This window comes from Myotis yumanensis, unplaced genomic scaffold (genome assembly GCF_028538775.1).
Source record: "Myotis yumanensis isolate MYYU_CA2020_CCGP unplaced genomic scaffold, mMyoYum1.0.hap1 SCAF_2, whole genome shotgun sequence".
Lineage (NCBI taxonomy): Eukaryota > Metazoa > Chordata > Mammalia > Chiroptera > Vespertilionidae > Myotis > Myotis yumanensis.
The window spans coordinates 112,067,657-112,083,156 of NW_027223753.1; the positions used below are offsets into that span (position 1 = coordinate 112,067,657).

Here is a 15,500-nt window from a genome sequence, read left to right on the forward strand (position 1 = left end):
AGGTTGGCCAGGCACCCCAGTGGGGACCCCCACCCTGAAGGGGGTGTGACCAGCTGCAAACAGCCATCAGCCTGTCATCCAGGCTGGCCAGGCACCACAGCGGGACCCACACCCTGATCCGGATCACACTTCAGGGCAAACCAGCTGGCCCCCACCCATAAACCAGGCCTCTATCCTATATAGTAAAAGGGTAATATGCAAACTGACCCTAACAGCAGAAAGACTGGGAATGACTGGTCACTATGACACACACTGACCACTAGGGGGCAGATGCTCAATGCAGGAGCTGCTCTCTGGTGGTCAGTGTGCTCTCACAGTGGGGAGCTCTGCTCAGCCACAAGCCAGGCTTATGGTTGCCAGTACAGCGGTGGTGGTGGGAGCCTCTCCTGCCTCCTCAGCAGTGCTAAGGATGTCCGACTGCAGCTTAGGTCTGCTCCTCGCTGGCAAGTGGACATCCCCCGAGGGCTGCCGGGCTGCCAGAGGGATGTCTGATTGCCAGCTTAGGCCCAGTCCCCCGGGGAGCAGGCCTATGCCAGCAAGTGGTCACCCTCAAGGGGTCCCAGACTGAGAGAGGGCACAGGCCGGGCTGAGGGACCCCCCTACCCCCGAGTGCACAAATTTATGTGCACCGGGCCTCTAGTCCTATATAATAAAAGCCTAATATGCTAAGTGACTGGTCATCCCGTCGACTGTTCAACCAATGAAAGAATAATATGCTAATGATATGCTAAGGCTGCTCAACTGCTCGCTATGACGTGCACTGACCACCAGAGGGCAGTCAACTGGTTGACCAGTCACTATGACATTCACCGACCACCAGGGGACAGACGGTCAATGCAGGAGCGGAAACCACAGGCATGGAAACATGGAACAGACTGATGAATCTCAGAGGGAAGCCAGAAGGGTGGGAAGAGATTAACCAAAGGTCTTATATGCATACTAGAGGCCCGGTGCATGGAGTCATGTACCGGTGGGGTCCCTCGGCCTTGCCTGTGGGGATCAAGCCGAAACCGGCTCTCCAACATCCCCCGAGGGCTCCCAGATTGTGAGAGGGTGCAGGCCAGGCTGAGGGGCCCCACCGGTGCATGAATTTGTGCACCAAGTTTCTAGTACTCTATAAAAATTGATTGTATAGTGAACACTGAAGAAAATACTAAATGAAAATTATTTTATAGTTATATTAATTTAGGTATCAAATATTTACCATTTAAAATTGCCATTTATTAAATATGTCTTATCTTACAGTTCTTGTCCTTTGTTTTGCTTTTAGTTCTAGAAAAGATACCAGTGTAAAGCTCAAAACACCTCCTGTAGCCGAGGCTGGGTGGAATTTGTATATTGTGAATACAATCTCACCAGTGCAACTGTATAAAGAAATGGTACTCCTTTCAGACTTCTCATTCTTATTTGTAGAAATATAAAGTGAAATTGATGACTAAAAATGGGTTCTATCTTAACATTCAGAATGCCACACCCACCAGCTTTGACAGTGCAGTGTACATCTTTCTCCATCTTCTTATTTTTCCAACTCCTGACATTTGAGGAGCTAGTAGAAATTCCCTTCATGAAAATAAGACTCCATTATTCATACCATCATCCTATGAGGATTGATTAACCAATCTAAATATAAATAGCCTTTGACCTTTACTTTGAATCCTAGCAAAGAGAACCATGAAAGAAATGGAGCTGAAAGAAATCGTAGATCATTTATCCCTGTCTCATTCTTCTTTGAAATATCAGCAGGTTTTCCCTGGGCACTGCAGCACCTGTAGCATTGTCCTGTGAGTAGGGCCCCAGAGTGGGCATTCTTTTTTATTTTATTTTAGGCATTCTTATTCCTTTTCTAAAAGTGACAGCTGCCAACTCATTCTTGGCCATTTTTTAAACTCTTTATTTTGAAATATGTAATTTCAAACTTACAGAAAAGTTGCAAGAATAAGAATAGTACAAATTAAACCTGTATATTCCCTACATAGATTTACCTGAGTATATATCCCTTGCTTCTCTCTCTCTCCTCCCTCCCCCTCTCCCCCCCCCCCCCCTCATTCTTGCACTTTCTACACACACAAACACACATGTTGTTTTCTGATCCTTTGGAAAATAAATTGCATAGATCACAGTCTAAGGCGAAATACTTCAGTGTATGTTTCCTAAGAATCAGGATATTTGCTTGTATAGTAGGGCAGTCATGTGCTTCAGTACATTTAACACTGATGCGATACTTTAATCTCTGGTTCATATTTCATTTTTGTCTGTTACCCTAATGGTCTAATAGCATTTCCCTACTCTGATCCAGGATCCACTCTGGCATCAGGTATTGTATTTGTCATGTCTCTTTAGCCCTTTAAAATCTGGAATATGTTCACAGCCTTTTTTTTTATGACATAAACATTTTTGAAAAATGTATTTTCCCTTTTCCACCTTTTATAATTTTTCGTGATTAGCTTATCCTTCCTGCCAGAATATTGCACAGGTGATCCAGTAGTGTTTAGTGTGTTTCTCAGGGTATGACCTTGATGATATCCATCTGCCTCTAATTGGTGATGTTAATTTTGATCATCAGGTCACAGGCATTTTAATGCTGATGATTGTATTAGCTTTGGTCTGGTTTTTAAGTTTTGTTTAATTGAAAATCTGAGACTTCATCTAGATGATTTACCTACTAGAATCTGTACAGATACAGATTGGTTCAGATAGCCCGTGATAAATTTTTATCAGCCCTCTGCAAGTTACAGAAATAGATGTAATATGATTTCAGTTCACCAGTTGAAACTAACAGAAGGGATACTCAGTCTGAATTTGAGAAATATTTAAATCATAGAACTTTAAAAAAGAGGGAACTATTTCAGAGGTTCATTAGCTTTATTACTAAGTTAACAGTATTATTAGTATTACAGTATTATTTGTACTTTTTCTAATGATGAGCGCTGTTTAACAAAGGAGTATTTACAATTGTATGTATAAAACTGGCTCATAGATTGGGAGCGGGTACTTAGCTAGTCCCTGTCAGAATGATAAATAATCATTTTTTAGGACTTAATGTGTCCAAATATTAATTTTATTAACAAAATATATAAATATTCTTAAGAACTGGGAAACTTTTAGGGTTTTTTCTGCTGCAACATTAGCTGTTTGCTTTTTTCGTTTTAGGTAGACTACAGTAATACCTACAAGACTGCAAAAACCCAGAGCTGCATCCACCTTCTTAGTGAGGCCCATCTGTTAGTGAGAGCTGCCCTGATGGATGCCAGTCAGCTGGAACCTGGAGAAAAAGCAGAACTTTTAGAAGCATTTAAAGAAAGCTGTGGGCACCTTGGAGACTGTTACAGCAGGTTGATGATGCTTTTTGGAAACTTGTTAGAGAAACTCTCTTGAACTTTGGGTGTATTTGCTATCTTTTCCATCTCTGGTAGTTACCTGATAATTGGGGGTACGCATGAGGGGAGGTGGCTCATTTATTTATTTCACAAGCATTTGTTGAGCACATACAATGTGACAGGTATTGTGCTAAGCTTAGAGATACAAAGATGAATGTTACCTGCCTTCAAGTAGTTAGTTTATTAGGTGAGTAGTGAGTCTCAAGGTCAGGAGTTTCCCACCACTTAATTTATGAATTGGAAGTTTCTTTTCATGCCTCAAGATGGGGAGGTTGTGGGGCATGACCAGTAAAATCCCTGACAGTGAAAGCTGTATTACTAGCTTATTCCTTGTTAGCTTTAAGGGAGAGATACCAGTTGGATGTTCTGTGGTTTTTTAATCTTAGTAGTCAATGCTTTTATGATGCTAGAAAAGGACACTAGTATGAATAATGATTTTTTTATTTCTGAGAATGATGTTTATAAATTGTTTTGTATATGATTGTTTCAAAGGCTTATTTGACCGAGGGGCATGATTATAAATTGATAAAACAGACTTTTCCTACCTATAAACACCATTATTTTAGAGCCACATTATGAAAATAAAATTCATTTAATGAATTTTTTTCTATTTTTTTTATGGTCAAGCAAAAATAACTACATTAATTAGAAGGGCTTTGCAGAATAAAACTTAGGAGCTTATTCCAACTACTAATGAGAGTAGAAAAGTATTTTGAGAATTCTGTCATCTGGAAAGCATAATCTGTTTTATTATGAAGTGTATTAGATACTTTGGCTTAAAAATGACAAATCTGAGCTTTCTTTGCTTCCTTTTCTTCAGGCTTGACACCCAGTATTCCCACCTCGCCTTGCCCTACTATAAGATGTCTGGTTTGTCTATGGCTGAAGTTTTGGCTCGAGTGGACTGGGCAGTCGAGGATGGATCACAGAAATATGAGAGGGGGTTAATCTTTTACATTAGTCATTCACTTTATGAGAACCTGGATGAAGAATTAAGTGAAGTGAATATGGTTTTCTATTTAGTTATATCTAATATTTTTAAGTTTTTATTTCAGCAATTTATTTTATGTAATACCATTAAGAAGTCAAGTTCCAAATATTTTTCCTTGGTAATAGTTTCTTTTCCTAAAATGGTGACTAATGTGCCCATTTTTTCATTAATTATTATAGAATTATAGCTTGGAAAGGAACTTAAAATCATCTTATCATACTTTCTCATTATATAGACAGAGAAATGTGATCCATTGTGATTGAGTGACCTGCCAACGTAACAGTTGACACAGAAATGTGGGCTTTGCTTCCTTCTTGTCTGCAGCCCTTTTACAACCCTAGTCATCCTACTCTCCAAGTGTCCAAAGCTTCACTTAAAATATCCTAGCATAGTGACCTTACACATTATTAAGGCTTATTTGTAGCCCCTCGTGTATTTTTACTTTTTAAAAATAGGTTTTTATTGATTTTAGAGATAGAGGAACATTGATGTGAGAGAGAAACATTGATTGGTTGCCTCTGGTATTCACCTTGACTGGGGATTGAACCCCCAACCCAGGCTTGTGCCCTGACCCAGAATTAAACCAGCGACTCCCCAGTGTACAGGACAATGCCCAACCAATTGAGCCATACCAGCTAGGCAGTGGTCGGCAAACTCATTAGTCAACAGAGCCAAATATCAACAGCACAACGATTGAAATTTCTTTTGAGAGCCAAATTTTTTAAACTTAAACTATATAGGTAGGTACATTGTTATTAACTTAATTAGGGTACTCCTAAGACTTAGGAAGAGCCACACTCAAGAGGCCAAAGAGCCACATGTGGCTCGCGAGCCGCAGTTTGCCGACCACAGAGCTAGGGCCCTCATGTATTTTTAAAAAGATGAATACAGATTTGGAAAGTTAGATACTGTGATACAAAACGTTTTAAGATTTTGAGAGAAATGAAAATTTATAATAAATTACCCCATTAAGTATATTTTGTACTAAGCTGTAATTTCTTATAATGGACTTTTGAGTGTGATATAATCTAATATTTTCTTCTTCTGAATGCTTGTTTAATGTTAGAAGTGCTGGCCACAATTTGGTACATATTTTCACTGCTTTTTCATTTTAACTCAGCAAAGAAATTACTTCAAGTAATCTGAGTTCTCCCACATTATCATCATCAACTCTGTCTTTTTAAATCAAAACATAATACTATAATTTTATTTTAATTGAAATGTTATATCTTAGCTTTGTATCATTATTTCCCCCTGATTTTGTTGCTTTCTGTTGACTGACTGGCCTTTTATTTCTCATTCATACTCACTGAAGGAATTAGCAGTAAAAGTGGTTCAGATGTTTCATGTGGCTGAGCCAAAGCAGCTGCCCCATATCCTCTGTAGTCCTTCTATGAAGAATATTAACCCTCTAACTGCCATGAGCTATCTAAGGAAACTGGATACATCCGGGTTTTCATCAGTCTTAGTGACATTGACCAAGGCAGCAATGGCTCTGAAAATGGGAGATCTTGACATGTACAGAAAAGAAGTGAAAAGCCATTCAGAGGTATGGTGACCTGCCTGGTATTAACAGCAGGCTGAAATAAGACCGGTAGTCCTGAGGTGTTTAGCTTTCTTCTGGCTTCTGTCTAGCTCATTTTTTTCTTAGTCATAAAGGAAAATATACTTAACATTATAAAGGAAGTGACCCAGAGGGAATGCTTGAGCTTTGGATCTGGCAAATAAAAAGAATTATAAATGGCAGCAGTGGGTATCCAAAGACCTTTCAACTTAGGTACGTTTAGAGCATGGGAAACATATAGGCTCTTTCCGAGCCAACCGTCAGCATGAGGGAATGCCTTGCCTACTGAAATACAGTAGAGTGAAGTGTATTCAAGTACAGCAGGTGGGATATTAGCTGTGAGTCTTAGGAGTCCAGTGGTTGCAGAAATAGCCTGCACCTGGGAAAATCACAAAGGACTATATGGAGGATTGGGCATTTGAATTATATAGCAAAGAAAAGGTAGCTTTCCCTTGAAAGAGAGGCCATTTGGGGGCATGAGCAAAATGTTAATTATTAAGGGAAGAAATTGTGAGGCAACGTTAATTGAACGATGTCCTAGGCCTATTCCCTTGCATATGTTCTCTAATTTTTGAAACAATGCTATAAGGTAGATGCTATTATTATACTTATTCTACAGATAAGGGAACTAAGCCAAAGAAAGGTTAAATAACTTGTTCAAGATGACAATGCTGGTGAGTGTAGAATTAGGATTTAAAGCAGGCAGTCTACAGATCTGTGCTCCTACACTGTTGTTTTACTGCCTGACTATAGGCAAACACCCACAGTACAACTTTGGTTTCTAAAACAGGAAAAGCAGGAGTGCTTTATCATAATGAGAAGAGCAAGTCAACATTGAGGTGTCCTTTGCTTTGAAAGGTAGAATTCTAGAAAGATGAATTTTCTGTCCATAATCTTGAAAAAACTTAAGGTATATTATTATTAAATCAAGTAAACTTAAATATAAAGCTTTCTCCAAAAATAGGGCATCTTGATGCTTAATTAAATATTAATAACTTCTATGAAGATAGTTAACCGATGTTCTTAAAGTAAGAACTGGTCTTTATAGTTAAAGAGAAAATTGAGATTAAATTATTAATAGCTTAACCATGAATCTTGAATGCACTAGTATGTATTTATAAGATGAATGCAATGTACATTTTGTTCCTAAATTTATTTTTTATCTTTAGATGAAATTAGTATGTGGCTTTATTCTTGAACCTCGGCTATTGATTCAACAGAAGAAGGGACAGATGGTTCCAACTGAGCTTGCAGTTCACTTGAAAGAGACCCAGCCTGGGTTGCTTGTGGCTTCAATCCTGGGGTTGCAGAAGAACAACAAGATTGGGATTGAAGAATCAGATTCCTTCTTTAAGGTTTGTCAATTTCCAAATATTAGTTGTTCTAGATAAAATTGGTAGCGGCCAGGGAGCAGAATAAGAGAAGTGAGTTTTTATTTGTTTATTGAAAAAAACAAACTTAGACATAACCAATTTATAAAAGAATATATGTAGAAAATTTTCATCCATGCAAGCTCGAATTTGTTTCCTGTTAAAATGTCTAAGTGTGCTGTGCCATGGCACTAATGTTAACAATAGATTATGAAATGCATGGCCCACATGATGGAATGCTGTTCAGACTAGTTGTAACTCAATCAATACTATATTTATCTGTGATATGGGGGCTTGTTTCACACGTTCAAGGTGCTCTGTGGTAAGGATGGAGATATGATTCCTCAGCTCTTGATAGACTTTTGGGAAGCTCAGCTGATAGCATGTCTCCCAGATGTGCTACTGCAGGAACTCTTTTTCAAGCTCACATCACAATACATCTGGAGATTATCAAAGAAGCAGCCCCCTGACACCATACCATTGCGAACGTCAAAGGATCTGGTAAGATAATGGAATAATACATATTACATATTACAATAATGTACCTTCTTATTTTGAATGGCTTTGAATTAAACCTAAGTTTTATCACCAGATATCTTTTTTAAGCAGGAGTTAAAAGTACACTTCAAACTTGTCCATGAGTGAAGTTGCCCACATTTTAAATAATTTTGTGTTCTAAAGAGTGCCTGTACTGCCTCTGTGTTCCTGACTTGCAGTGGTACCTCAGTAGCTAAAGTATGAGGGAAGGGGCTTTCCCAGAACATTTCTGTGCTTCCCAGGATGGCCATGATGTAGAACAGGAAAAAAGACATCTGCTGACCTCCCTTACACGTGAGAGGCTGTGGAAAAGGATCCCATTATGTCCTGTCAGCCGCACACATAAGAGCTGTTTTGTAGCCCTCATGGCAGCCCTCACCACTGCTTTTACCCATCCTGCTCCTTTCCCCTACCAGTTTCTCTACCTCTCATGAATGCCACAGCTAACTGGAAAAGACACCAACTTTTTGAATAAGAGGGGTTTTAGGGGAATCATCTTGAGAACTTATAGAGAGATTTTGTCTCCCAAGGGAAGTAGTAGAAATAAAAAATTATTTCCAATATTATTAACTTTTTTTAAGTATAATTAGCTTAAAAGCACTATTGCTTTTTTTGCTAGAAAGGGCCTCCTTGGAATATTTTAAAATTTAAAGTATTAAGAAATATTCAGTGCAGATTTGTTCAGTGAGAAGCAGGAAGACTGAAACTTTCCCCAGGGGATAGATTCTAAATGACTTCCCTTCTCATTCCCAGGAAGGTGTATACTTAACTCTGCAACACGGCTGAGGACTAGTGATTGCTTGTTCTATATAGCATGGATGAAGAACATCTGTTTTGTTATATTATGTTTATATTAATTTCTTTTACATTTTAGATAAACGCCTGTAGCCATTATGGCTTAATCTATCCATGGGTTAATGTCTTAATAACATCTGATTCCTTAGCTGACAAAAATTATACAGAAGATCTCTCCAAATTACAGGTAAATGAAAATGCCTCTTTTTAATGAGTATACATATTAAAATTTAATGTAGGATATAAATTTGGTAAGACTTCAGATGTTGTGTTAATCTAGAATGTATAATTTTGAGGGGAAAATCCACAGGCATGCTCAGGTGCTCTCCTGCCTCTGCCTGAAACTGCTCACAGGAAGGCTGCTTTTGTTACCATAAATGAGCACCCAAGTCACATGACTGTCTTGGCTCTTTTTCAGCTTGTGCTTGAAAACACTTTGTGAAGTGCATATGTGGCAAATGTTTAGCAGAGTTTTATTGGTATGATTTATGTTTTTTCAGTCTTCACTCATACATTTTAGGCCTCTAGCCCAATCCAGCCACTACTGTCTGTTTTGTAGGAAATAGTTCAAAGTAGCCAATTTATCTGGCTCCTGAAAGGATTAGAAAAAGAAAAAGGAAGAAGTATGATCAGAGAGTGTAGATCATCCTGCAGGAATTCTGACTGTGACAGTGTCTTGACCAGAATGAGAAATAAAGTCTACATTTGACTTGGTGGACCAGGCTGGGCTAGATGTGGATATGATTTTGTTTAATGTGATTCAATGGTCCAAGGATCAAATAGAACCCACAAATCTGTTTTCTTTGGTCACCCAGTGTATCTACTAACATATAAAAATTAAGAATTCTGAGTTTCACATTTCTCTTGAAAAATTCAGCAGACCTAGTAACCCTGGGCCCTCATTGCCTAAGAACTGCGGGTTCGAGCCATCCAATGGCTGGCTGTCTTGCCGCTACAGTTTTTGGTCTAGAGTCGACACTGAGCCTGTGGTATCCAGTTTCCTTACACCCAGCTGCCTTTTGGCTTCCTTTGTTTTTTGAGTTTGCAACCCCTCATTTTCCTTGGGAACAGGTATAAGTGTGGTTATTGCTTATGGAAACCAAAATTGGGGATGGAGGTTGGGAGGGAAGCTCAGCAGGCAGTATTGCTTGGATAGCCTCTGTGTTGTCTCCAGAAATGGAGTTACTTACATTCTTAAAAAATCACCAGAGAAGAGTCTTGTTGGTTCTCATTTTTAGTACCCTTATGATGTAGAGGCTACTGAGCCTCAGGCTTGTTCATTCCACAGATATTCCTTGAACATATACTGTAAATTTGTACAACATGGGACCAGGCAGGCAGGGCCTTGCTCTCCTGGAACATGTGCACTAATCACCTATTTAACATCATAATTGTAACAAATGCTATTAAATCTCACCTGATAAAGCATATTTGTAATCACTGCTTGAAAAAGTATAATATAGAGGTTTAAAAAGGAGTCTTTGCTATTAAAGGATAGAAATGTAGTCAGCCTAAACATCTCTAAGTCACTTTCCTAATTATATCTCTTTCTAGATTATCTGTGGGTCAATTAGTCTTAGTTATTAAGAACAAAATAACTCTCAAGAAACAAGAAGATTTTATGTGGTTCTCACCTAGAGGAATGGGGAGGTTCAGGATCACCTGGAGAGGTTTCTCAAAATTGTATGACTCCCCCCACCCCCACCTACCACCACCACACAAATTTAACGTGTCTCTTGTCCTCAGTCACTGTGACAGTACATTTTTGCAAAAATAAAATAAAAACAATATAGAAATCACCTACATGTCAAAAAGCTGCTGTCTGAAATGACACAGTAAGTAGTAAATGCCCTGCCCTTTGCCAAAATTGTCATGGCCCTCTCTCCCACTTCCTTGCTGAACATCTCACCTTTAGAGCAGCAGTTGATTGAGTAGGTAGAGGAGCCCCAGAAGTCTGGATTCCAGCCCTGCAGAACCGGCTGAGGGCAAGGGATCTAAAATAGAGAAGGGAGTAAATGGTACCTGTGCTGGGGTGGAGAGGAGTCCACTTCCTATTTTGAAAGAACAATAGAGCAGTCTGCTAAGAAGCAGACAGCACTGAGAGTATTTTAAAGGGCAGTAGTAACCTTTGGACCATTTTTTAATTCAGTAATATATGTGTTTTCTGGTGTATTTTACTTTTAAACTTCTTGATGATATGGATAAAATTAAGGAAAAGTTCATGAGTAATCATCTTGTACCAAGCTTTGACTAATTGCATTTTAACCATGCCTTGCTCCTTCTGATATAGAAATAATCTTTTATGTTGGGAGATCTATGAGTGGCAAGTTATCACCTTATTTTGTGTTTGCTATCTTACTACCAGGAAATTATTCAGATGAGGATGATTATTAAACTTGCAGGAAGGAAAGGGATCGACCTTATTCTCCTAGCCATTCCTTGGTAGAGATTGGAATAAAATAAGCACACTGACTATATAAATAGTTCACATTCTATATCCTTCTGTGAGCCTGAGAAGCTGTAGCAAAAAGGATACAGGAAGAAGAAAATCAGTATATGATCTTCTCATCTTTATCCAGAAGAAAGGTGGTAGAATAAAAAATATTACAGTTAAATAAAATAAAACAAAACTGTAGGTCAGTTGGCCCTCGAGCATCATGAGTGTTGGGAGCACCAGCTGACCGCACAATGGAAAATTCATATGTAACTTGAGTTGGCCCTCAGCACTGCCAGTTGACTCTTTAATGATGGGTTTGAACTGTGTAGGTAACTTGAAAAAATCTGCATATACGTGGACCCATGCAGTTCAAATCCACATTACTAAGGGTCAACTGTATTTGTAGTTTGCTTAAAAGTTAAATATTGGTTACAGTTCTGAATACTGAAATAGTACCTGCTCTTTATTCAGCTTGTGGCAAATGGTGTTGATACAAATTATTAGGTTCTTAACAGTTGCGTTAGTTTTTTTAAATGTTAAATTTTACTTTGGTAATATGTGTAGTGCATGCTTATTATAGAAACTTTGGAAAATATAGGAAAAAGACACAAGTAGGCTTTGTCCTCCCATTCATTGAGCTGATCACTGTCTCAAATTCTATGCTCTCCCAAAGGCATTTCTATATGTGTATGTACCTGTGAAGATTTTATGAAACTGATCGTGCTCTGAATATAATTTTGTATTAAGATGTTTTTACTCTCATTTTATCATGAGTATTTTGTCATTAAATGGCCTTCAAAAACAATTTTGGTGGCTATATAATACCATCATACAGACATACCATAATTTATTTATCCCTTTTTGTTTAACATTTAGGTTCCTCCCACTTTTTCAGTATTATAAATATTCTTGTGGTGAACATCATTGGATATAAATCTTTTACCATGATGTTGACTATCTCCTTAGGATGGAGTCCCTAAATAGCATTCCCATTAGTTTTAAAATGCAGTCCTTGCAAAATAAATAAAATCATGTTATTTTTTTAAATGATTGCTTTCTATCAAATAGATTGTTATTCTTCAAGCTAGAGGTGGTTAAATATTATTTAATACTTCACGTAAACTTAATGAGTATCATATATGTGTGCTCTAAAATTGCATTCTTCTTTTTCTTAAAAAAAATTTTACTCTCATATGTTGTGCTCTAGATTTTGGGGTACCTCATTCCATAACCTTTCACTTTTCTGTTCATAGTCTCTTATATGTGGTCCTTCATTTGACATAGCTTCCATTGTTCCATTCTTGGAGCCTCTCTCAGAAGACACTGTTGCTGGCCTCAGTGTCCAGGTTCTGTGCCGGACACGTCTGAAAGAGTATGAGCAGTGCATAGACACACTGCTAGAGAGGTGCCCAGAGGCGGTCGTTCCATATGCTAATCATGAACTGAAAGAAGAGAATCGGGTATGCTTTTCAGATTACATTTTCTAGATCAGTGATAATCAGATTTGATCATCTGCAAAATGGGGACAGATTAATGCCAGTCCAGCTTCACAGGACTGTGCAGGTCAAATGAGAAGATATATTAACATGCTGTGTGTTTTGAGTACTGTTAGGGGCTATTAAAATGTATGGTGATGGTATGTTATCTTCATTAAAGATCACTCATTTGAAGATGAAGTAGGCTATTTCTGAAGATTTGGGAAACTTAATGATAATGGGAAAATATTTTTGGGGCTACATGGTCTTTAGTTTAGAAATTAGAGATCTAGACTTTAGTCCTTTTTATTTTCTTCCTTCCTTCCTTCTTGCCACCTCAGACATAATCCAGGACATGTCTATGTTTCTTCGTGAAAATGGCTATGTACTTATGCACAGTGTACATACTATTAGATTTTCATGCTACAAATCTGACTTCCATGTTATAGTTTAAACCAGAAGACTGGCTGCTGCTACAACTTCTGTTATAACAAAGTTGCCACCTTAACCAAAATGATGCATTTTGGCCCAGTACTTTCCTGCATGATCTCGTTCTTTTTGGAAATCTTAATGTAAAATGCAGCAAACTTAAAATTCATTCATTTTTTCCTAAGATAGATTTTGTGGTGGAAAAAACTGCTGCCTGAACTTTGTCAGAGAATAAAATGTGGTGGAGAGAAATATCAACTTTACCTGTCATCATTAAAAGGTAAAATGATCATTTTTGCTTGATTATATATTTAATTGCATCTTAGCTTTAGTTTCCATAATTTGTTGAAGCCCTGCTTTCTCTAGTGAGGCGAAGAGGTTCTAATCGGCTGGAGCTGGCTTTCAGCGTTCAAACTCCCCCATTGTATTTGACATGCATTCATCTCTTCTAGCTACAGAGCTCACCCTTTCAATTAATTTTTTCAAACATAAGTTATCATAGCACCAGAAACTAACAACGTCAGGATTTCAAAAATTGGAATTTTCATTAATACAATTACATTTTTATTAGTGCTTAATTTACTTCATGTAGGAAATTAAGATGGTTATCATTATTAATCATAATTATAAGCAAGTATTGAGGAATTACAAGGTTCTCAAGGATTTAAAAGTGGTGTGTCTCTAAATTATGCAGTATTTTATAGCATTGGTAGTTATTTTTAAAATTTTCAAAATAATGCTTTGTAAATCTTGATAGATAACATGGTTATCAAGTTCTTACTCTTGTGTTAATATCACCACTTTAATTGTTGGCCTGATAACAGAGGGTGTGGCTACAGTGATTCCAGTGTTGGAGTTGTGTTTTCTAACAGAGCTCATTGTCTTTAAAGTGTTAGGCAGAACCAGTGCTTATTGGAAGGAGTTTTTCTGAAAATCTCCCTTCATGATTGGAAGGAGGTGACTATACACTAACGTTTTGTGCTGCCCATCTCCCTGATTGTTCTTTGGTTTTCAGAAGATGGAAGTGTCAGGTGTTTGATTGCCTGACCCACCTGCATCATATTTATCACAGAATTTTGAACTGATCATTTGTGTTAGTGCAGTGGTTCTCAACCTTGGCTGCACATTAGAATCACCTGGGAATCTTTTTAAAATCCTGATTTCTGGGCCTCATCCTCCGGAAATTCTGTTTCTTTGTTACTAATGTTGTGGCTCCACCCCATAACAAAGAAACAGAATTTCCGGAGGATGAGGCCCAGAAATCAGCATTTTAAAAAGATTCTCAGGTGATTCTAATGTGCAACCAAGGTTGAGAACCACTGTGTTAGTGGATCACTTTCCAGTGCAGAGAGCCCACATCTTCATACCTCAGACACATATTACCTTACTCAAAAGACTCTTTACCCTTTTTTAAATGTGTATTTTTCTTTAATTAAATTTATTGGGGTGACATTGGTTAATAAAATTGTATAGGTTTCAGGTATACAATTCTATAATACATCATCTGTATATTATTGTGTTCACCACCCCAAGTCAAGTCTCCTCTGTCACCATTTATCCCCCATTCAACCTCTCAACCTCTTCTACTTACCCTCACTCCCTTTCCCTTTTGGTAATCACCATACTATTGTCGGTGTCTATAAGGTTTTTAGGTTTTGTTTGTTTTTTAGTTAATCCCTTCACCTTTTTCTCCCTACCTAAAACCTGTCACCCCTCTGATAGCAGTTTGCTCTCTATCTATGAGTCTGTTTCTCTTTTGTTTGTTAGTTTATTTTGTCTATTAGATTTCGCTTATATGGTATATGTCTTTCAGTATTTAACTTATTTCACTTAGCATAATGTTCTCCAGGCCCATCGATGCTGTTGCTAAGGGTAAGATTTCCTTCATTTTTGTAGCCTCCTAGTATTCCATTGTGTAATTGTACCACAGCATTTTTATCCACTCATCTACTGATGGACACTTGTGCTGCTTCAGAATCTTGGCTGTTACACAGGGGTGCATGTGCATATATCCTTTCCATTTAGTGTTTAAGGTTTCTTTGGATATATACCCAGAAGTAGATTCATTGGATTATAATTTTCCATTTTTAAAAATTAAATCTTTATTATTGAAAGTATTACATATAACCCCCTTTTTCTCCCATTGACCCCTTCTAGCCCGCCCCCATCCCCCACCTCAGGCCTTCACTACCCAAATGTCTGTGTCCATGGGTTATGCATATATGCATAAAAGTTCTTTGGTTGATCTCTTCCCACCACCACCCCCTCCCTCTAAGATTCTGCAGTCTGTCCCATGCTTCTATGTCTCTGGATCTATTTTGTTCATCAGTTTATTTTGTTCTTTAGATTCCATATATGAGTGAGATCATGTGATACTTGTCTTTCTCTGACTCAGTTATTTCACTTAGCATAATACTCTCCAATTCCCTCCATGCTTATTTTTTTTAGGTAGGCTTGTAGCGCATTTCAGGACTGCTTTAACTGTGTCCCAGAGATTTGGGTTGTTGTGTGTTTACTTTCACTTA

The 15,500-nt window shown here is 38.0% G+C and overlaps 2 protein-coding genes across 6 annotated transcripts in view; one reads left to right on the forward strand and one right to left on the reverse strand.

Annotated features, from left to right (window-relative positions):
• Positions 1 to 15,500, forward strand: part of HPS3 (HPS3 biogenesis of lysosomal organelles complex 2 subunit 1) — a 76,200-nt gene that overhangs the window by 53,988 nt on the left and 6,712 nt on the right. The window contains exons 8-16 of one of the 4 annotated variants that reach the window (XR_011470294.1): positions 1,271 to 1,379; positions 3,151 to 3,332; positions 4,198 to 4,378; positions 5,684 to 5,917; positions 7,102 to 7,287; positions 7,615 to 7,803; positions 8,714 to 8,821; positions 12,325 to 12,531; positions 13,161 to 13,255. Coding sequence is in view for 3 of the 4 variants with exons in the window: in XM_070405946.1 (XP_070262047.1) it covers positions 1,271 to 1,379; positions 3,151 to 3,332; positions 4,198 to 4,378; positions 5,684 to 5,917; positions 7,102 to 7,287; positions 7,615 to 7,803; positions 8,714 to 8,821; positions 12,325 to 12,531; positions 13,165 to 13,255 (1,487 nt within the window). In the remaining variant the exon portion in view is untranslated. Of the gene's footprint in view, positions 1 to 1,270; positions 1,380 to 3,150; positions 3,333 to 4,197; positions 4,379 to 5,683; positions 5,918 to 7,101; positions 7,288 to 7,614; positions 7,804 to 8,713; positions 8,822 to 12,324; positions 12,532 to 13,160; positions 13,256 to 15,500 lie in introns of those variants that run through there. The other 3 variants (XM_070405946.1, XM_070405948.1, XM_070405947.1) reach the window with 3 other exon arrangements.
• The window catches only part of CP (ceruloplasmin), a 104,119-nt gene continuing 91,525 nt past the window's right edge, over positions 2,907 to 15,500 (reverse strand). The window contains exons 19-20 of one of the 2 annotated variants that reach the window (XM_070405942.1): positions 10,544 to 10,628; positions 2,907 to 3,262 (exon numbers count right to left, since the gene is read on the reverse strand). In XM_070405942.1, the coding sequence (XP_070262043.1) occupies positions 10,546 to 10,628 (83 nt within the window). In that variant the 3' untranslated portion in view covers positions 2,907 to 3,262; positions 10,544 to 10,545. Of the gene's footprint in view, positions 3,263 to 7,406; positions 7,801 to 10,543; positions 10,629 to 15,500 lie in introns of those variants that run through there. The other variant, XM_070405945.1, reaches the window with a different exon arrangement.